This window comes from Podarcis liolepis (assembly GCF_965112155.1).
Source record: "Podarcis liolepis genome assembly, chromosome: Z".
Taxonomy (NCBI): domain Eukaryota; kingdom Metazoa; phylum Chordata; class Lepidosauria; order Squamata; family Lacertidae; genus Podarcis; species Podarcis liolepis.
This window is the reverse complement of record NC_139570.1, coordinates 42,047,397-42,069,539: the sequence shown is the minus strand read 5'-3', so window position 1 is coordinate 42,069,539 and position 22,143 is coordinate 42,047,397. Positions and strand designations below refer to the sequence as shown.

At 47.2% G+C, this 22,143-nt stretch overlaps 1 protein-coding gene across 24 annotated transcripts in view; it reads right to left on the bottom strand.

Annotated features, from left to right (window-relative positions):
• Positions 1-313: 313 nt before the first annotated feature.
• The window catches only part of EHMT1 (euchromatic histone lysine methyltransferase 1), a 155,685-nt gene continuing 133,855 nt past the window's right edge, over positions 314-22,143 (bottom strand). For all 24 annotated transcript variants that reach the window (XM_083485716.1, XM_083485720.1, XM_083485737.1 and 21 more), the window contains 8 exons: positions 20,366-20,533; positions 19,278-19,422; positions 17,980-18,057; positions 16,265-16,380; positions 11,572-11,658; positions 6,605-6,683; positions 5,149-5,324; positions 314-2,108 (listed from right to left, as the gene is read on the bottom strand). In XM_083485716.1, coding sequence (XP_083341842.1) covers positions 1,916-2,108; positions 5,149-5,324; positions 6,605-6,683; positions 11,572-11,658; positions 16,265-16,380; positions 17,980-18,057; positions 19,278-19,422; positions 20,366-20,533 — 1,042 coding nt within the window. In that variant the 3' untranslated portion in view covers positions 314-1,915. The remainder of the gene's footprint in view (positions 2,109-5,148; positions 5,325-6,604; positions 6,684-11,571; positions 11,659-16,264; positions 16,381-17,979; positions 18,058-19,277; positions 19,423-20,365; positions 20,534-22,143) is intronic.

The window sequence follows — 22,143 nt, the reverse complement described above, 5'->3', positions numbered from 1 at the left end:
TTTAGAGGATAGCCATGAGTGACTTGCCTTTCAGTGTTCTTGTTGGGAACACAATACAAAACCATAACACAAAATCCTATGAGCACCTAAAAAAAATAAAGTTACAGAAATGTTCAAATGCCATTGTTATTGCCTGATTTTTGAGCTGCTTAGAAACATGTGATATAGCTGCACAGTGAACCCTGCTCTGAGGATGATAATTGTTCCTGGATTAATTAAACTAGAATAAAAGTGTGCATAGTAGGGAGCGCAAGGGGAAGTATTGCAAAAATTTAATCTAGTAAAGACTAAAGAGGCCAAAGGAGGCAAAATGTTTAATGCACTTTTTATTGATTTCATTGAAAACAGAACAAGGAAATGACAGGAGCCCAAAGGTGGGAACCTTTGAAACTCAAAAAAAAAGAAGAAAAAGAAAAACATTTAACAGAACGGAAAAGGGGGGGAAAAGACCACCCAGCAATATGAACGGTTTAGAAGAGATGCACCCCTCCCCCTCCAAAAAAGAAAAATTAACCCCACAAAAAAACAAAACAAAAAGTCCCCAAACCTGGTACTGCACTAATTACAGTATTTAAGAGATAAATGGGGAAAAAGATGATCTGCTTTACCACCGCACAAAAGGTGATGACAGATTTTATTCCCACTACAATACTAACAAAAGGTCTTGTGGGTTTTGTCGTCCCTGCATTTTATACTAAGATCACTTTGTTCTTTTCTTTTTTTCTTCTTTTTATTATACAATTGAAAATTTCATTTTACGTAGTAGTGAGAAAAAAATCACACTAAAATCAGCACCGTTGAGTTGCTCGGGCGAGTTGCTTTTCTGTTCAGCTCCCCCCAGTATGGTACAAGAGAAATCAGTTCAATCCAACCGTCAACCTCACAATATGTAGCTTTACATGGGGAGTCATGGGGAGGAAATAAAAGAAATCGAAAAACGGCAATGGCACAGATAGACCACATTTGCCACCATGTTCTCAGGGGTGCCCAGGCTGAGCTTTAGCTTCAGGAAATGCCTGAAAGAGGGCCTCTCTGTAAGTGCCAGTTTCTCTGTATGGGAAAACAAACGAAAAAAAATCCTCAATTCCTTTTCCAGAGTTAGTGTTATGTAAGACATAAGGAATCCTTCCAAGCCTCCCATTGCACGATAGGGGTGTATGCGCCGAAACACTGGGAAAAACGAAAACTCTCTGTAATGAAGAAGCCCCTATCTGGACTTGGGAGAACCTCTGTGAGGCTTGGACAAATAATTAAGAGGTTGTGACGGAGAACAGCAAATACGCTGGCTAAGGCAGGCACCTTGTTCGAAAGAAGTTCTGTTTCAATCCTCGGATGATGCGCGAGAAAGGAACGTCTGCCTGCAAAGGTTAAGCTTCGTCCCGGTGCTTGTGCCAAGGAGGTGGGTTTGGCTTCAAGAAATCATCATCACCATAATCATCATCACATTTCATCAAGTATTCAGAGTTCTACTACAACTGGAGAGATGCAACATCAGCAGTCCATTCAAATCTTGTCCTTTCAGGTGGGGGAATCAAGTGGGTGGGCGGAAGACCTCTTCCTTGGCTCGGAGAACAGGGATCACATTAAGAGAGGCCTCTAAAGGGCCTCTCAGCATGGAAGGATGAGAGCAGCTGCCCCTGGTTCACAAGCCAGCTACTTCCTGGTAGGGTGCAAGAAGAAAGCAGGGCGGACCTGCGTCATCTGTGACGAAGCACAAGGTGCCTGGTTCCTTTCTCCAGTAACACTCAATAGCAGCGCCTCAACGCTGGACTGCTGCAGGGCTGTGGGGTGGTATTCTGCGTTGGGGTTTTTTTAATGGGAGGGGGAAGTCTCCTTTCTTGAAAATATATAAAAAAGAAATATCTTACAATCTGTGGTGGTGTTTTGTTTTTCTTTCTATGTGTGTAGAAAGCCCTCAAAAGGAGGTTGTTGCCACTGCTGTTGTGGAGCTCGTGTCAGGGAGCCGGCTCTCCAACACCTCCTGGGACGAGGAATTGCTGGCCTGCCTCTGAGCCAGGATGGCGCTGGTGTACCTGCACTTGGGAGAGCCGCACAGGCAACTGAAGTAATTGCCCTTGACTTCCCAGAACCTATCGCCATAGTCAAACCTGAGAGCGAGAGAGAGAGAAAGAGAGAGAGAGAGAGAGAGAGAGAGAGAGAGAGAGTTGTACTTCTGGCAAATATACGCAGGAGGAAGCCGCACAGTTGATTCCACCACCACCACCAAAACCAGCACAGGGGAATGGGCCCCCCCACCAACCGATGGAGGCCACCACTCCCTTCGAAGCAGTCTCCCAAGGGCTACATGTAGGAAGTGGGTGGGGCCAAAGTCGGGGTGAATGCCTGAAGAAGGGTTTAGTAGTTCTTATAAGGATCAGCTTGGATGGAAACACTAGACCAGGCTTCTTCAGCATGTTTTGAAACTACAATTCCCATCATCCATGACCACCGGGTCCTGCCAGCTAGGGATCATGGGAGTTGTAGGCCAAAAACATCTGGAGGGCAGAGGTTGAGGAAGCCTGCACTAGACCTTGGTATAGACTTTAACCTCGGGGGAAACTTTGGAAAAGTTATTTGAAGTTCACGGCATGTTAATTCTTTGAAGGAGAACTACATGAAGATGATTTACAGATGGTATTTAGCTCCGAGTAGACTTGTTAAGGTGAATAAGACTGAATCAGATAAGTGTTGGGGATGCAAGGAGGTTGAGGGAACATTTTTTCCATTTGTGGTGGACTTGTAAAAGGGTATTGGGAAATGATCCATAGTGAATTGAAAATCAAGTTTAAAAGTACCTTCCCAAAAAAAAACAGAGTCCTTTTTGTTAGGGATAATTCAAACAGAATTTCCCAGGTGTCAAACAAGGTTATTTATGTATGCCACTACTACGGCCTGTGTTTCATTAGTCCAAAAATGGAAAATGAGCGAGATTCCAACTCAAGAATGGCAACTTAAGCTGATGGAATATGCATAGCTTGAAGACTACACCAGTCAGTGTAGACGAGGCAAGGCCAAACTTGGCCCTCCATATGTTTTGGGACGACCATTCCCATCATCCCTGACCACTGGTCCTGTTAGCTAGGGATGATGGGAGTTGTAGTCCCAAAACAGCTGGAGGGCTAAGTTTGGCCATGCCTGGTGTAGACAATAATCAGCTGGGTGGACCAATGGTCTGAATCAGTAATGAGGCAGCTTTTTCTGTTCCTATAATATTGACTTTTTAAAGAAAAAATTTCCAAGTTGGGTTCCAATATAAACAAGGAATACAGTGATTTTAAGAAAAGGAAGTGCAAAATACATTTTTAAAATGAAACAGAATCTTAAGAGCCAGCAGAAAGCTAGGGAAGCTTAATCAAGCTCAGTTCAAGCTTATTAATGACCCCCACACCTTCAAAATTCATTTCCCCCATACCAAGCCCATACCCCAACCACAAAAAATAGTTGAACAAGTGACCATCTGCATTTACTGAGTCATGGCCCCTTATAATGTGAACACTGGCCCATCAAACTCAGTATTGTCTACACTGACTGGCAGCCCAAAAAAACCCTGGAAATACCAGGGGCCTGGACCCTTGACCAGTGTTAGAAACTAAGATAGGAACGCTAGGAGCCATGTGGGAACTAGGTTGTGGGCACCAAAACAAAATGTCTAGGCACTTTCTTCTTCTTCCACATTACCAGACCAGATGATCCGCCTGGCAGTGCGGTGATGGCAAAAAAAAGTATTTTTTATTTTTTGCTGCTGGGCAAATCAGGTGTTCTGCAGGGCAGTGCAGAAGCAAAAGATGAGTGCAGAACACCTGATTCGCTTGGCAGTAAAAAAAAAAAGAAGAAGACACGTCTTTTGCTGCTGTGCTGCCAGGTGAATAAGGTGTTTTGTGGGGTAGTCCAGCAGCAAAAGACGTGCATCTTTTTGCTGCAGCCAGGCAGGTGGAGATGCTAGGGGCCAAGGCATCTCAACTCAGTCTCAAAAGGCCGGTTGCTGGTCACAAAGTGCAAATGGCACCCAGCTAATTTTGAACGCTGCCCATGACCTTCCAAATGCATAGCCGATAGTCTGTTACTGTGGTGCAATGGGTTCCCATGGGCAGGAAGTTACAGACGCCTCCTTATGTAGATTGATTTGCTTTTTAGTGTCACTTCTCAGCATCTGTTTCATGGCTTCTGTGCGAGTAAGCTGGCGCAAGGGGTGAGGGCGTGAACACACATGTGCAGATCTGAGGAAGGCCAACCCATGCACAGATCTGGAGGAACGCTTGAAAGCAGATCCAGAAAATCAAACAAGCGGCTGCCACAGGAGTGGGTTGCAGCCCCTCAACCTAATTTCCAAAGCCCCTTGAAAGCCATCAGTGCAGAGTGCTGCCAAAATAAATCTGTCCCTGAGAAATATGATTTTTTTATTGGGGTGTGTGTGTGTTATATCTGACGTTAGCATGGGCACACCAATTGAGGATAGGTTCCCCACCCCACCCCAAGAGCAGCAATCCCCAGCTCCCTTAACAAATTACAGTTCCCAGGATTTTTAGGGAGAAGCCATGAGCTTTAATATAGCTCAGTCAATAGAGCATGAGACACACTAATCTTTGGGCTGTGGGTTCAAGGGGGGGTTGGACTAATGAGCCTTGTGGTTCTTTCCAACTCCACAGTTCCACGATTCAATGAAATGCACATTGAATGTATGGTCCGAGTGTGACCTTGTTTTGTTGAATGCAACCCAAAGAGAAGGAGCCTGCAGAACAGGGAGATGGAAATGGGTAGGCTCTGACCCAGACCTCTGCTGGTTTCAGACCTCCCCACTGCTAGCATGTGACCCAAGGGAGTCCATGGAGATAGGGCTGGTGGTCAAGGGGGAGCAATTCCCCTCCCTGTGAACTGATGAACCATAATCCCAATTCCCAGCACTTATCCGCTCCCTTCCCCGAAAAAGTGAGTTTCTAGCACTTGGAGATCAGACACGATGTACAGGCACTATACCCACAGATGCCCACAATCTGACCCCTCACCACACAAATATTATCCCTGAAGGAATGGCTGTCCCTGACAGACCAAGGGCTGCTTCCATCCCTGTGCTTAAGCAACTCTTCTTCCTCCCTCCTCCTCCTCCTGCTTTCCATTCCTGCCATTTCTTCCTCTTCCTCTTACACATACCCAATCTCTTCTCCCGCTTGGATATTCTTGGTACTGAAGAATGCAATTCTGGGAAAGCGCAGGTCCTGGTGGGACATGAACACTCGTACGGCGGTCAGGTTGGGCTCGCAGAAATGGTTGATGAAGCGGCTGATGTTGCCGTAAAAGCGGGCATCTATGCAGTACACGTCTTTCTCCTGAGGAAGTTGGGGAGGGGGAGAGAGAGAACCTATTATTAGACCTGAGTTTTTGTTCCATGTAAAATCAGTCTCTGCTGGAGCTGGAGGAAATTATTTGAAGAGTTATCCTGCGCAGGTATTTTAGCCACTCACCTAGGCCCCGTATGCACCATGTACTTAAAGCAATTCTTATACCACTTTGGAAGTCATGGTTTCCACTGAAGAATTATGGGAACTGCTGCTTGTTAAGGGTGCAGGGTACTGCTAGAAAAAAACCCTCCTACCCCCACATTCTTCCTCACAGAGCTACAGTTCCTAGAGTTGGGAAACAAGATCAAATATGTCTCATTTCCCATCTCCCCCCCCCCCACTGAATACTTTTCGTTCAATAGAGATGGAGGTCCCATTTGCAGTATACAATAAAAGCATCTTTATACCACTTCGCCCAAAGAATCCTGGGAGCCATAGTTTGTTAAGGGTGCAGAGTACTGCTAGGAGAACTCCCTATTCCCATCACAGAGGTACAATCCCCAGAGTACCCTGTGAGGAGGGGGGGGGGATGCATTTGCACTATGCTGACCCTTCCTCCTCTACTATTCCCGGAATTCCTTGGGAAGAAGGATTGACTGCTAAAACACTTTGGGAATTGTAGCTCTGTGAGTGGGAGGAGGTGTCCCTAGCAGCTCTCAGCATCCTTAACACCTTCAGTTCGGCAGGATTCTTTCGTGGAAGCCATGACTGTTTAAAAGTGGTGTTGCACTGCTTTAAATGCATAGTGTAGATATGGCCTTAAGAACAAGCAAAACAACTGAATTAAAAGTTATTAAGGGGCAGCATCCAAGTAATGCCCCATGGTGGAAGTGGGTCTGCATGAGGCATTTTGCCTTTCAAGGTTGTACCCAACTCAGAGTAGGCCCACTGAGATTACTGGATCCAAGTTAAATAGTGTCTGTTATTCTTCAGTGAGTCTACTTTGAGCAGGACTGGCGTTGGATACAATCCTTGGTAACTAATCTTTGTTCCCCTCCCGCCCCTCATCACCTTTGGGCAAAGAGTCGTGCTCAGCAGAGGCTGTTTATGAGCTGGTGGCCCAGAAGAAGATGTCCCAGTTTCCCCCATCATCTGTCCCCTGAGTCTCTCAGCCCTTTCCCCTTCCCAATTCTACAGGATGTTTTGCTTTTCCTAAAAGGCGAGAAGAGCTTCCTGTCACACCAACTTACAGATGGTGAAATGGGGGGAAGAGGCAGAATTTGTTTTAGCACTTTCTGCTTGTCCTGCGAGCCCTTCAGATTTAGTACCTGGTCGCCAAGTTCAAAAAGGTAGGTGTCTTCTTCCCGTACATTTGCCTCTGAATCAGAAATTAGCTCTCCAACATACCTGCGGGAGAAATGAGAAACCAGAATTGGAGACTAATGACCTTTTTGCTGCAGGAGATTTGGACATACGGTAGTTGATGCATTCAAAAGAACCTCCTTCCAAGACAGCCTCTTCTTTAACATCCCAAAACCTAGTCCTCTCCATTTTGACAAGTTTTGGGTGACCTGAATGGCTGCTCCCCTCAAGGGGTCAGCTTGCACTCTGTTCCCAGAAGGAAAAAGCCACAGCCTGGCATGTTACTCCAGAGCAGTGGCCTTTAATGAACTGTAGGAGGAGCTAGACTACGTGGTAAGAGATCAATTAATGGGTCCCCAAATGCATATTTGGGTTAAAATAGGGTCCTGGGTCTGAAAAGTCTGAAGGCACTTGCTGGCGCCCATTGGGACTGGTAGGGCAGATGGCAGGGAGACCAACAGTAGGTGGGTCCAGAGGCAATGACAAGTGATGCCAACATGTTGTCCTGCTCTGCCCTGCTGAGTTCTACATGGGAACAGCACTGAGACTAAAGAAGAGGAAGCTTACAGGCAAGGCCAGCAGATTCTGGGCTGGTTGTAAGTAGGATGACAGGCATGTGATGGCTGGCTGAGAGCAGACTAGTGTTGCTTAGTCTGGGCTCCATTTTCCCAGCAGAGCAGCCTCCATTACTCTATACCAGGCATCCCCAATCTCGGCCCTCCAGGTGTTTTGGGACTACAACTCCCATCATCCCTAGCTAGCAGGACCAGTGGTCAGGGGTGATGGGAACTGTAGTCCCAAAACATCTGGAGGGCCGAGTTTGGGGGATGCCTGCTCTATACCAACGAGTCTGTTAGAGATGCTCCCAAAGCATTTTCAGTCTGCCAAAGTCACTCAATAATGTGAAACCGGACCAGTGAGGGGTGTGGCCTAGGGAGAGACCAGAGGGTCTTCCCATTCCTGCTCTGGCTGCAGAGGTATCTGGTCACCCTGAAGGCTCCACCTCTTTTATCTGCAGCTTTTCCAAGACACAGCGAGACCACTTCACAGAGTTGCCTCCTAGCATCCTTTAAAGCTGGGGTGGGGGTCCCGTGGCCCTCAAGGTGCTGCTGGACTACAACTCCCATCATCCTTGACCATTTGCTATGGTGGCCAGGGCTGGTGGGAACCTTCCACTCTGGAGTGTCCCTCCTGCATCACAATCTCTTCCAGATTCATTGGTGAGTGTGGTTAAAAGGTGGGCCTCCTAAACACATGGGCACATTTAAGGGTGAAACTATTTCCGCCCACCTTCTCCTAAACAATGCTAATATGTCATTCCAGGTTAATTAGAAAGTAATAATCTGGTTCAGAGCAACTCTAACAAGATGTGCTAGGAATAACATTCCTAATTGTAATTACTTTAAGAACATTTTTAACTGTAATTGCTTTTAGATCTCTTTCAGCTGCAATTGTTTTTAGAATGTGTTAATCTGCTTTAGAATGTTTCTGTTTTTAAATTGTGTATCTGTTTGCCACTCTGGGCTCCTCTGCGGAGGAAGGACTGGATACAGATTCAGTAAGTATATGAAATCAACAGACACACACTTTAAAGGTTGCTAGCTAGGCTGCCTTTACGCTGCATACCTCCTTTCTCAGGTCTTTTGAGCCTCTGACTTTGCATCTCATCAAGCAGTTCTGTAGCATTGCAGAGGCTGTAAAAAATTCACCTGGGCTGCTGAGGAAAAGTCGCATCCATCAGGCTTGCTCTGGAGGTTCAAACTGCCTTGGGCTGTTCAAAGGTTATTAAGAAATATACGAGACCTAAGGGACACTCTTGCCTGGCAACTGTGCTCCTCTGACGGGGTAATGCTGAGAGTGCCACATACCCCAGAGGTTCATTTAGTTATGTACTAGTAACCAGGCTTTTAGTGTTGCACCTCCAGCCCTCTGGAATCAATTAGGGATGTTTAGGTGGCCATTTTTGTTTTGTTTTAAGGAATGCTTTTTCAGGCAGGCTTTCTCTGTAGCTGTTGTGACTTCTCTGCATTTTATCTCTCTTGGCTCCAAGTGAGAGCTTGACTGTACACCTGAAAAGGGTACAGGAAAAGGGCAACTAAAATGATTGAGGGGCTACAGAAACTAACCTTTTAAGGAGACACCTTATGTGCTCTTCGTTTTAGTTTAGAAAAGGGATGGGGAACCTGTGCTCTTCCAGCTGCCGATGGACTGAAAACTATCATCATCCCTGACCATTGGCCATGCTGGCTAGACCACGGCAGGAGATGGGAGTCCAGCAACATCTGGAGAGCCACAGGTTCCCCCACCTGATTTAGGGGGGGGGGAGGCAATGACAGAAGCGTATGGCACCATGCATGGTGTGGAGAAAGCACAAAATGAGTACTGTATTTTTCGCTCTATAGGATGCACCGGACCATAGGAGGGGGAGAACAGAAAAAATAATAATTCTCCCCCTCTCTGCTCAGTGCCCCTTCAGCGAAGCAGCAGGAGAAATGGAGCCCCTTCCATTTCTCCCCCCGCTTCGCTGAAGGGGCGCTGCACAGCTCTTCCTCTCTGCTGAAGCCAGGAGAGTCTTGCTCTCCCAGCTTCAGCAAAAGGAACCAAAAGCCTTTGGAGCGCAGCAGGACCTCACGCTGCACTCCGAAGGCTTCAGGCGGCTATCCCTGAATCCTGGAGAGCGAGAGGGGCCGGTGCGCACTGACCCATCTCGCTCTCCAGGCTTCAGCGAAAGCAACGCGAAGCCTCCGGAGCGCGGAGGAAGCGCTCCCTCTGCGCTTTGGAGACTTCACGTTGCTATCGCTGAAGCCAAGGAGCCTGCATTCGCTCCATAGGACGCACACACATTTCCCCTTCATTTTTGGAGGGGAAAAAGTGTGTCCTATAGAGCGAAAAATACGGTATTTCTCCCTCTCCCAAAATACTAGAACCTGGGACCACCCAATGAAGCTGAATGTTGGAAGCTAATAGAACCCACTGCCACCAGGTTGGGTGGGTTTAAAAGGAGTAAAAGAAATTCATGGCTGTCAACTCCTACTAGCTGCAGTGGGTATGCCCTACCTCTACTGCCTCTGACTGCTAATTGTTGGGAGAGTACTGCTGCTGTGCTCAGGTCCTGCTTTGCAGGCTTTCCATTGGGGTATCTGCTTGGCCACTGTGAAAACAGGACGCTGGAGCAGATGTGGATCCACCAGGGCTCTTTGCTATTTTCTTATTCATAAAACAGGACAGAAGGAAGCAAACGGCCTCCCTCAACTCCACAAAGTATTGTATGTATGAAGTCCACATGTATGAGTTCACAGCCAGTTGTCCCCTTCTGTTATTGAAGGCCCACACTTCCACCATAGGCACTGTGCTTCCTTTTCTTTTCCACGGAAATAGATGTGATGTCATACAGAGGATTATGACATCAAATGCGGGAGAGCGATTAGCCGCTAAAACCAAAGGCGCCCTGCACTGATGTGAAGGGCAGAACCAGGAAGGCTCATTAATCACCAGAGCAGGCAGGCTCCAGACATCAACGTGATTAATCTCCTCTCCACTTAAGATAGTCCAAGGGAAACAAATGATGGCCAGGAAGAGCTTTCTGAAACTCCCAGGGTAAAAACATGGCCAATTTCTAATGCAGCAAACCTTCCTAAGGCTGTGCTGAAGAACCAGGTTTCACAAGGGGCACTTGATATTTCTTTTTACTGTGGGGGGAAAAGGAGGCTCTGGAAGCAAGGCTGAATGAAGACAGGAATGTTTTTCAGCCTGGGGGCCACATCCCCTCATGGGCAGTCTTCTCGAGGGTCACAAACCAGAGGTGGTATGCCTTTTATGAATCAGGCCACATTCAAAGCCATGCAAAAATTAAAGGTTTCCACTCTCATACACCTCTCTGCGCAGGGAAAGAAGAGGCATTATCACAGTCCATAGGGGTGTAGCCTGGAGAGAGTCTCAAAGGCCAGATAGAGAAGTGTGATGGGCTACATTTGGTCCCCAGGCCTAAGGTGCCCCCACAAGCACTTGCCCTACTTTCAGAGAGCAGCTGAACAGAAAGCAACAAGGACAATGGGGAGCATGGTTAGCAGTGGACCAGGGCGGGGGTGGTTCAGCATGTGGCCTACCCCTGTTTTAAGCCCATGGGCAACTAGTCGCAGTGAACTGGGAGGGTGAGTGAGTGTGCACGTGCATCACTACCCACCACACAAGGTGTTTGTCACTGTCACATACTAGGTAGTGCAACAGATCGTGTAAGTTGCTGGTGAATGGTACTTGGCAACCTTGCAGAATTTATTTATTTATTTCAACAGCATTCCTATTGATTGCCTGATCGTTAAGAGAGGGTAGAGAACAGCCACAGAAAACAGTTCTTACGGGGAATGAATTTTTGCCTGAGATATTTCCAAGTCCATACGACAACTGGGTAAAACCTGAGCCCAAGGTGAATATGAGGCCTTGAACTCACATTCCATGGCCTCTTCCAAGATATGAGAATAATGGCACATGGGCTAAAACTCAAGGGTCCACATACGGAAGGGTCAGAGACTGAGTAAGCAAGTGTGTGTTTGGGGGGCGTGCGCTGCAAGGTTAAGCCCTTGTGATGACACAAGCTTTAAAGAGAGTTCTCTCTTCCTACTATGTTGAAAGAAGAGAAGAGCAGTTTGGATTTGATATCCTGCTTTATCACCACCCTAAGGAGTCTCAGAGCGGCTAACATTCTCCTTTTCCTTCCTCCCCCACAGCAAACACTCTGTGAAGTGAGTGAGGCTGAGAGACTTCAGAGAAGTGTGACTAGCCCAAGGTCACCCAGCAGCTGCATGTGGAGGAGCAGGGAATCGAACCCGGTTCACCAGATTACGAGTCCACCGCTCTTAACCACTAGACCACACTGGCTCTCACACCACACTGGCTCACGCTTCCAACAGTTTTTTTCTAAAGGCAAGGCACTCACTCGCAAACAAAGGTCCCCAGTGGAATGTCCTGCATTGTCCGCACGCCCCAGCTCATCCTCTGCGTCCGATAAAGCTGTAATCGAATCCTGGAAGGCAAAGATCAACCCTGTGAGAACTTGCACTCAATTTTTTAAAAATGCATTTGTAGATTTAACAGAATTAATTCCCTGCTTAGCTGCAAACAAAACCTCTGAGGGTTCAAAGTTGTGTCCAACTAAGTTCTACTTAAAGAGCAGATGCCCTGAAATTAATGGGTGTAAGTTAGTTGTGCCCATTATTTTCAACAGGCCTATTCTGAAAAGGCCTAGCATTGGATGAAACCTATAGAATGTAAAATTTATATGAAAAATTGTAAAATAAATGTCAACATGTTTAAAAACTGGAATATCAGAAAACCAACTGTTTAAAAAACTATCCCACGAGCTAAAATTGCAGCATAAAGTAATGTCAGCTTTACATGGAACAGAGGCAATGTGTGTCACAGAAACAGCCAGATTAATTTCTGTGGACTTGTGTTTCCAGTTGAAAGTAACTTGAATATTTGATGCAGAAACCAATAATTTTCATTTTATTTTGGACTGCATCCAATGCTAGTCCTACTCAGAGAAGGCCCACTGAAAATAATGAACATGACTTGCTTAGATCTATTCATTTTAGTGGGTCTACTCTGAGCTGAACTCAGTTGGACACTTCTTCTTCAATGTGTCTTGAAGCTGTTTGCCAGCCTGCAGCCCACAGGACTCATTTTCAGACTAGTTTACTCTCCCAGCCAAACACTCAAAACAGAATCCAGTCTCTGCTACCGATCAGAATTCAGGTGAGTCATGTAGGCTGCCTTCAAGGAATAATTCTTGATGTGCCACCTACACAACCTTTCTCTTGGTTTTATTTATTCCCCCCCCCCCCAGCTTGAAATTCTTCAAATATTTGCAGATCATTGCAGGAAGCCGATATGGCTTCCCTAGCATCAACACTTCCAGAATCCACTTCTATGGTGTGTCCCTGTAAGAAAAAACACTTGGGCCTAATTTGAATAGTAGAGTGCCTGGTGTCTGGTGGGCGGCGCTTGTGTGCTTTGCTCCAGAATCAGCCCCTCTCTTCAGGGTGTGTTCAGTTGAGAGTGTCAGTTATGAGGGACCAAGTGCCTCTTCTTGTTTCTTGCCTCAAACTTGCCTCATGTTTGGCTTCTCTCATCATGTTATTTTGTTGTAGTTTTCTTTATTACTAAAGCTTAGTTTACATTTACGTGAAAGGCTTATGAGGGACCCCCATGTTAGCAGAAGTAGAAAGAATATGGGGAGAGGAATGCCTAATGAAACAGAAAAACAGAGAGAGAGAGAGAGAGAGAGAGAGAGAGAGTCTCCAATGTGGGCTGAGTTTGCTCAGCGGCCACCAAATGTTGCATGTTTTAAGTGAAATGCAAAATTGAGCAGGAGTGGGTGGGGTTGGAATAGAGAATCCTGGAAGAACAGGCTGGCTGCCAACCTTACACTGTAACATTTTGTTGTAGGTTCCCTTGTTCATTAAGGCCACAATCCTATGCAATAAACTCAGCGGGGACTCACTTCCAAGTAAAAAGGCAATATTTACAATCTGATAAAAGGGAAGAGTAAGAATTAAAAGCAGGAATAACCAGCTGCACAAATGCAGGAAGGGGGAAACCCGGCTCGTCAGGTAGTACATGTGAAAAGGATCTAGAGGTCTTTGTAGACCACAAAGCTTAACATGGGTCAACATGTGATACAGCAGCAAAAATTTAAAAAGGGGGGGGGGCTAATGCTATTCTAGACAGTATCAGCAGAAGCATAATGTCCTGGAGTCCTGCAACCAGTTCTGGGCACCACAATTTAAGGAGGATATTGACAAACTGGCAGAGGAGGGAAACCCAGATGATGAAGGGTCTGGAAACCAAGCCTTATGAGGAACTGTTGAAAGAGCTGGTTATGTTTAGTCTGGAAAAGAGGCGAGAGGAAACACAATAGCTATCATCCAAAGTCTCAAGGAAGATGCAGCAAGCTTCTTTTCTCCTGCTCCGGAGGGTAGGACGCGAATCAAGGGCTTCAAGTTACAAGAAAGGAGATTCCTACTAAACACTAGGAAGAACTTAAGGAACGGACTTCCTTGGGAGGCTGTGGACTATTTCCTTGGAGGTTTCTAAGCAAAGGTTGGACGGCCGTCTGTCATGGATGCATTAGTTGAGATCCCTGCATTGCACTAGGTGACCCTTGGGACCCATTCCAACTCTTATGATTCTATGAAGATGATTGTTTTGAGAAGGGTGTCAAACCATCAGTCCATAGCAGTCTAGTGTGCTGGCTTAAAACAAACCACACAATCAAGAAGGTGTCTGGAACTTGAACAGACTCCTGCTTCAAAGCTACATTTTTATAACTGGAGAAAGCCGCAGAGGGATGAAGGGGAAATGTTGGTGCATTTTAAGCTATTCTGCTGGATTTGTAGAAATCACAAGACCACCTTAGAATACACCTGCAGCGTCAGCCTAACTGGAAGTCCCCCCTCCTCTGCCGCCGGCACCTCAGTTTAAGCATTCCTACACCAAAGCCCTGAAAATGCCTTCAAAATACATTAAAAGGAAGGCCCAGGGCATTTCTCGAATCAACACAAGAAATGAAGATGACATAAGTACAGCTTAAAAGCCTCGCACAAAGGGCTTCAAAACCTGGCAACGAAGGTTAGGATGAGATAAGCAACTAGTAGAGGCTGGAGGTGCTGGACTTGCAACAGCTTCTGATCTCAACCCGGTTACAAAGCTTAGTGGGTGATTCTTGGGATGGCCGCTCTCCCTCCCTCTGCCTAAAATCGACCATGTAGGAGAGATAATAATTAAACAAATAATTAAAATACCCGTGATAGAACAGTTCCATTTAAAAGCACCCAGGATTCCCCCTTTTTTTTAAAAAAAAAAGGCAAGGGAAATCATATACATCAGGAGGTGATAAAGCACACATTCAACAGGGTGATCAAAATACAGTAATGATGCAATTACATATAGTAATACTGAGGGCATCCGTCCAGCTGACAGAGGCAAGTATCAAAAGCACAGTGAGCAAAAGGTTACAAATTCCACCACAGACTCAGATGGAATGAAAGTGCATCTTTCAAATATACAGTGGTACCTCGGGTTAAGTACTTAATTCGTTCCGGAGGTCCGTACTTAACCTGAAATTGCTCGTAACCTGAAGCACCACTTTAGCTAATGGGGCCTCCTGCTGCCGCCGTGCCGCTGGAGCACGATTTCTGTTCTCATCCTGAAGCAAAGTTCTTAACCCAAGGTATTATTTCTGGGTTAGCGGAGTCTGTAACCTGAAGGGTATGTAGCCTGAAGCGTATGTAGCCTGAGGTACCACTGTACCATAAAAGTACCATTATTGCAATTATTGTTGTTAATTGTTAAGGCCCTGTCAGAGGAAGTGGCTAAGTGGGGCCAGGATAAGGCATGACAAGAATATCCCAACAGCTCTAACAATCCGCTCATTTCCTCATCCTAGCCAACCTTCAGAATTTGCTTTGGTTCACAACAGTGACCCAAGGCATTCGGGCTTCCTGGTCCCCACTTCCTTTCCATTTCAAAAACTCTCCTTGGGTTTTAGGTAACTATATCCTTCAAGGAACTCAGGATGGCGCATGTGATTCTTCCCTCATGATAAGCAATTTTCTCTAAATCCCAAGGCTGAGAGATGAGCCAACAGTGTGACACGGCAGCTAAAAAAGCCAATGCAATTCTGGGCTGCATCAATAGGAGTATAGCATCTAGATCAAGGGAAGTAATAGTGCCACTGTATTCTGCTCTGGTCAGACCTCACCTGGAGTACTGTGTCCAGTTCTGGGCACCACAATTCAAGAAGGACACTGACAAACTGGAACATGTCCAGAGGAGGGCAACCAAAATGGTCAAAGGCCTGGAAACGATGCCTTATGAGGAACGGCTAAGGGAGATGGGCATGTTTAGCCTGGAGAAGAGGAGGTTAAGGGGTGATATGATAGCCATGTTCAAATATATAAAAGGATGTCACATAGAGGAGGGAGAAAGGTTGTTTTCTGCTGCTCCAGAGAAGCGGACACGGAGCAATGGATCCAAACTACAAGAAAGAAGACTCCACCTAAACATTAGGAAGAACTTCCTGACAGTAAGAGCTGTTCGACAGTGGAATTTGCTGCCAAGGAGTGTGGTGGAGTCTCCTACTTTGGAGGTCTTTAAGCAGAGGCTTGACAACCATATGTCAGGAGTGCTCTGATGGTGTTTCCTGCTTGGCAGGGGGTTGGACTCGATGGCCCTTGTGGTCTCTTCCAACTCTATGATTCTGTGATTCTGTGATTCTATGTGCCCATTCAAGTTCTACTCAAAGTAGATCCATTGATATTGAAGTATTCAAGTGAGTGATGTCCATCTGTTTCAATGTGTCTACTATCCCCAGCGCACCATTTGAGCTTGGGTGTCCCTGGTCCTAGTCCAGCACTGCAAACCAGCAGTCACAAATATTTGCTGGACTACAGCTCCCATCATTCCTGATCACCAGGTCACACTGCCTGGGGCTGAAAGGAGGTGGAGTCCAATGATATCTGGAGGGCTGCAGGCTCTCCTACTCCTACCACTATACCCCACTGCCTCTCAGTCACAGAACAGGGTGAGCAGCCCCCCCCCCAAAAAAAAAACAGTATTAACTGTCTTACCGGAGTCCATTTTGCACCACACGATTCCGGCAATTCCTCCAACACGAGCAGGCATGGTTGCACTCAAAGATCAAAGGCGGGTCGGCAGTGCTGAATTCCGGCAGGAGCCGGCCATCCTGCAGAGAGGGCAAGTGGACAAGGGATGCATTAGGTGCACATTTGTGCACAGGAAGAATTGCAATGTTTTATGAAGAATGAGGACTTTTGCCACAGCTCTGGTCTATCCTGGTCCAGGGCATCCGGCCTGCTCCTCAAGTAAACATAAGAATTAATCTTATATTGAGTCAGACCACTAGTCCACCTAACTGAGAAGTCTACACTGACTGGCAGCAGCTTTACAGCATTTGACTAGTCACTCCGAGCTCTACCTTGAGATGCCGTGCATTGAACCTGTGGCATTGAACCTTGAGTCAGCGTGGTGTAGTGGTTAAGAGCGGTGGACTGGTAATCTGGTGAACCAGGTTCGCTTCCCCGCTCCTCCACATACAGCTGCTGGGTGACCTTGGGCTAGTCACACTTCTCTGAAGTCTCTCAGCCCCACTCGCCTTATAGAGTATTTATTGTGGGGGAGGAAGGGAGAAGAGATTGTTAGCAGCTTTGAGACTCCTTAAGGGGAGTGATATGGGACACGGGTGGCGCTGTGGGTTAAACCACAGAACCTAGGACTTGCCAATCAGAAGGTCAGCGGTTCGAATCCCCGCAACGGGGTGAGCTCCCGTTGCTCAGTCCCTGCTCCTGCCAACCTAGCAGTTCGAAAGCTAGGTTGTGCAAGTAGATAAATAGGTACCGCTCCAGCGGGAAGGTAAATGGCATTTCCGTGTGCTGCTCTGGTTCGCCAGAAGCAGCTTAGTCATGCTGGCCACATGACCTGCAAGCTGTACACCGGCTACCTTGCCCAATAAAGCAAGATGAGCACCGCAACCCCAGAGTCGGTCACGACTGGACCTAAGGGTCAGGGGTCCCTTTACCTTTACCTTTTAAAGGGAGTGATAAAGCGGATATCCAGTCCAAACTACTCCTCTTCTTCTTCTTGCAGAGCAGATGTCCTACCACTGATCTACATCCCTTCCCTCAAGTCATAGGAGCACATAATGCTGTCTTATGCTGACTCAGTTCATTGGTCCATCTAGCTCAGTACTGTCCACACTGACTGGTAGTCGTGCTACAAGCCTTCAGAGGTGGGGTACTTTTCTAACCCAAACCTGGAGCTGCTGCTGGGGACTAAACATGGGTCCTTCTTCAGGCAAAGCAGAAGCACAGACACTGAGCTACAGCCCTGCCTCTGAAAAAGCATCTGCTCCCCTTCCCTCAAAGAGCTACAGTGCTGCTGTTGCTCCCCAACATCTCACCTGTATGTCTCCCTCCTTCCCCCTCAATACTGCCCACAAGTATTCTCATAGATTCTTCTGCAGAAGCAATGAGTCCAAATCAAGCCTCAAACCCTCTGTGACTCCCCTAGGAAATCAAACTATGCATTTCAAGGGGAAAGGATTATGTCTTTCAGCTGACCCTGCACATTGCGCTAGGCAGGGTGGAACTTGGAGGGGTAAGAACAACTTAATTTGCAAGTGGGAGAGATAACCCATCTGAGGATTCCCCTTCTCTTAACAGGGAAGAGGAGCTCCCCCCTAGGCCTGAGCAGTAGTGACCCCCCCAGTCCCACCACCCACACCCTCCAAATCCACAAAGCTGAGAAAGCAGGCAAACGTCCTCACCTTGTCATACCAGCAGCGCATACTCAGCTGTCCACACAAGCAGTTGCTGGAGGAGCAGTCGTCTATGCACACACAGTACTGCAAGCAAAACAGCAAGAAACAGCAAGTCACACGTGTGTGTATGTGCATATAATCCAAAGGATTGCATGATGCTGGCCTGCAAGGAGCTTGTGGGGCCCAGCAAGTTGATCTACGAAGAAGCATCATGTTGGCTTTGCATGTCACTAGTGCGTAGTGCTGGATAAAAGGATATTAAAAAGGAGGAGGGATCCTGCTATGAAAGCCAACAGAGGTTCTGGAGCTCAAGCTCTCTGTCAGATGGGGGAAATACCAAATATCTGGGGCCCCGTTAGTGGGGTGAGGGTTTTAGGAAGGCAATGGACATTTGTCAGGATGGACATCTGTATTCTGCAATCTTATTCTAGATCAGGGCTGAGGAGCTGGATTCCAAGTGGTAGTGGATCCTGAGTTCCTTCACCCGCTGCAGCCCAAGTCTGAAAGGCAGGTGGTGTAAAACTGCCTGCCAATCACCTGACATTGCAATGGCATAAGAGGACTCATCTTTGCCTGTTCACCAGACTATGTAGGGCTGCAAGGGCACAGCACTCCACAATCCCCAATGATCAGCTGATTGCCAGAATGTCCAAAGTGCTGTGCGCAGGGTTATGCAGATGCCTCCAATCATCTGACTGTCTACAAGCCCCGTTTTGCTCCAGTCCCGTTCTTAACCTGCTCCACAGCTTCAGCCATACTAGACATTGGGAGGAGGGTAGGTGGAACTGGCTATTCTATATTCACATTCCATGATGAGCTCCCAAGTTCCAAAAGGAGATGACAGAGGAAGAAAAACTGAGTGCATCAGTTCCCACACAAACTGCAAAGGAGTAAAGGGAGTAGACAAGAAAGAGGAGGAGGAGATTGAGCAGCCTGCTCAGGTGTGAACTGAGCAGAGAGCACCCTCTTTCACGACAAGGAGAAAGGGGAGAAATCTCAGGTGTTAAGTCCAAACAGTTTTTATTTCAGGAGGGATTTTGCACCATGAATGGTGCTTTGGGGTTTTCAATCTATGTTTTAAACTCTGGACATTGCACTGTATATCGTATTGTTGTTTTATTGCTATGGCCGATGGCTGGTGCAATTAAAGATTCATTCATTCATTCTGGACATTGTATGCCTTCCTTTCTTTTCTTCGTAAGCCACCTCAAGAAACGTGTGCAAAGTGGGCTATCATATAAATAGCAGGAGAGAGAAAGAAAAAAGGGAAGATCAAAAAGGTAGCTGCAAGCAGCCTGTCTAACCTGCAAATGAGTGATGTTCCTATCAATGTGCATGGGGGACGTCACACAATTCTGCGAAACGTATTTGTAGTCGCTAGGACAGGGCTCGACGTCGACAGAATTGACGCAAGGAATCGGGATCCGTTCATAACCCCGGGCAATGTCTCTGTCGCAGCAGGGAGAAGAAAATAATCACTTTTAAACTACAAGAATAAAAGATACACAAAGCGAGAGCACTTCCCTGTGTATTGTCTCCAGTGCTAGGGCTGCTTAGAGTAGACCCACTGAAACCAATGGATGCAACAAATCCATTCATTCCAATGGGTCTACTCTAATAGAACTTAGTTGGGTACAACTCAGAGTCATCCTAAAGCAGGCATAGGCAAACTCCGCCCTCCAGATGTTTTTGCGACAACAATTCCCATCATCCCTGACCACTGGTCCTGCTAGCTAGGGATCATGGGAGTTGTAGGCCAAAAACATCTTGAGGGCTGAGTTTGCCTATGCCTGTCCTAAAGCAATAAATGAACCAGTATGACATTGCTTTTAATTACTGAAGAAGAACCCTGTTGGACCAGGACAATGGCCTATCTAGTCCTGCATCTTCATAGAATCATAGAATCATAGAGTTGGAAGAGACCACAAGGGCCATCGAGTCCAACCCCCTGCCAAGCAGGAAACACCATCAGAGCACTCCTGACATATGGTTGTCAAGCCTCTGCATAAAGACCTCCAAAGAAGGAGACTCCACCACACTATATGTCACTATATATCTTCTTCTCATAGTAGCCTCCTGGACTCCTGTGGGAAACCTGCATGGAGGACCAGAGGACATGAGCACTCTCCCACTACTGTGGTTTCCAGCAACTGATATTCAGAAGCATCACTGTCTCTGACTCGGGAGACAGAGCATACTGACATTTCATCTTGGTGCTTCCAAACTAGAACATCTGTAGCCAAGACTCTCTGAATGACCCTTTGCCGCCAGAGATCCCTGTTTTTTGAATTACACATTTGGTTGCCCAACATTAAGCTCGTCACTAGGGCACTCCAGAGTTGCATCAGCATTGGGCAGTGGCCTATGTGTGGGGCAGGCAAACCTCTCACACCTGCTCAGTATCTTCTCCACCTGGATGGGCTTGTCAGGCATTGAATCCTTGAGGGTCTTGTTCATTTGCAGAGCAACCCAGACTTGAGTGTTGTAGCTCGAACACTGCAGGGGAGTTTCGCCTTCTTTGTTTTTCAGGGCAACGTCCGAACCACGTGAAAGAAAGAGGCTGCAAGATGAGGGGGAAAGAGGGTGGGAGCCAAAAAGACGTGAAACTAATGTAGCCCTAAGTCATCTAGCAGCTATCTTTATATATGACTTTTAGAAGACATCTCAAGGCAGCCCTGTACAGGGAAGTTTTAATGTTTGATATCTTACTGTGTTTTTTTACTTTGTTAGAAGCCGCCCAGAGTGGCTGGGGCAACCCAGTCAGATGGATGGGGTACAAATAAAATTAACATCACCACCACCACCACTATAGCTCAGTGGTTAGAGCATCTATTTTGCACACAGAAAGTCCCAGTTTCAATCTCTGGCCTCTCCAGGTAGGGCTGGGGTGGTCTCCCTGTCTGAAAGCCTGGAGAGCTGTCAGCTTAGTTAATGCCAAGCTAGATGAATCAATGGTCTGACTCAGTATAAGGCAGCTTAAAAGTGGAATGACGCAGAGAGCGTTCCAGTGGCCAGGCAGAGAGGCCTGGAGTGAGGTCCCTCTAATTGTGCAGTCAGAAGGAATCACCACTGAATTCAATGGAGCATATACCCAGATAACTCTTCACAGGATTGTGCAGAATTGCTGTATATTATACACAATGAAGCCTATCAATGTATCTAATGGATCAATACAGCTGCCTGCCTAACTCTCCTTGGGTGGCTAGAGGAGTAGTCACCAAGAGGCACTGGACTTCAAAACGTGCACCACCTTTCCCCAACCTGGTGCTCTCTAAGTGCTGCTCGACTGCAGCTCCCATCAGCATCAGTAGCCAGGAATGATGGGAGAGGGGTTGCATTCCAACATCTGGAAGACACCAGATTGGGGGAGGCTGCACTAAGCCCTTGAACCTGGGGGACTTTCTTCTGCATCCCAAGCATGTGTTCCACCACTGTGCTCCAGCCATTCCCCTTCACACAGTTGAAATGGACCTGTCTCAGAGGAAGCCCTTTCCATGTTTTAGGTGGCCAACTGCTCTATCACAGGAGAGGCTCTCTGAATCTTATTGGATGCCTGACTCCCATGAACCACAGTCAGCATGGCCTATGGCAGAGGTTCTCAACCCTTCTGAGTCCATGGCTCCCTTGACCAACTACATTCTTTCTGTTGCTCCCCTGTGAAGAAACACACTCACGCCTCAGGAGCCCAGTTATGTTGCCCCTTGCCTGCAGAGCTGGCACCCTCCTGCCTCTTTCCCTTGTGAAGGGTTCCTTCAGCTTTGCCTCTTCTCCTCTCCCCTCCTTGGGGAGTGGTACTTGCAGCAGTGGTGGTGGTTGCTGCCACTACACCAGCAGTCCCTGGTCTCTAAGGCACCCCCCTTAGGCACCCCAAAGAGAGGCACTTCCTCACGCCACCTCACAGGGACCTGGGAAGTGGATGCCCCTGGTCAAAGGCAGCTGAATGTGAGGCCAGTAACTTACTCATCTCAGGAGGCAGCAATGGCACCATTCACTTAGGGAGCTTGTAGCCAGGGCCACTGCAATGAACAGCCGTGAGAGCTTCTGGGAGGCAGAGACACAAGGGGGCATCAGAAGAGGGAGGGAAGGAAGGAGGGATGGAGGCCAGTGCTGCCTGCAGCACACCTGACTATCATTCAAGGCACACCAGGGTGCTGAGGAGCACTGATTGAC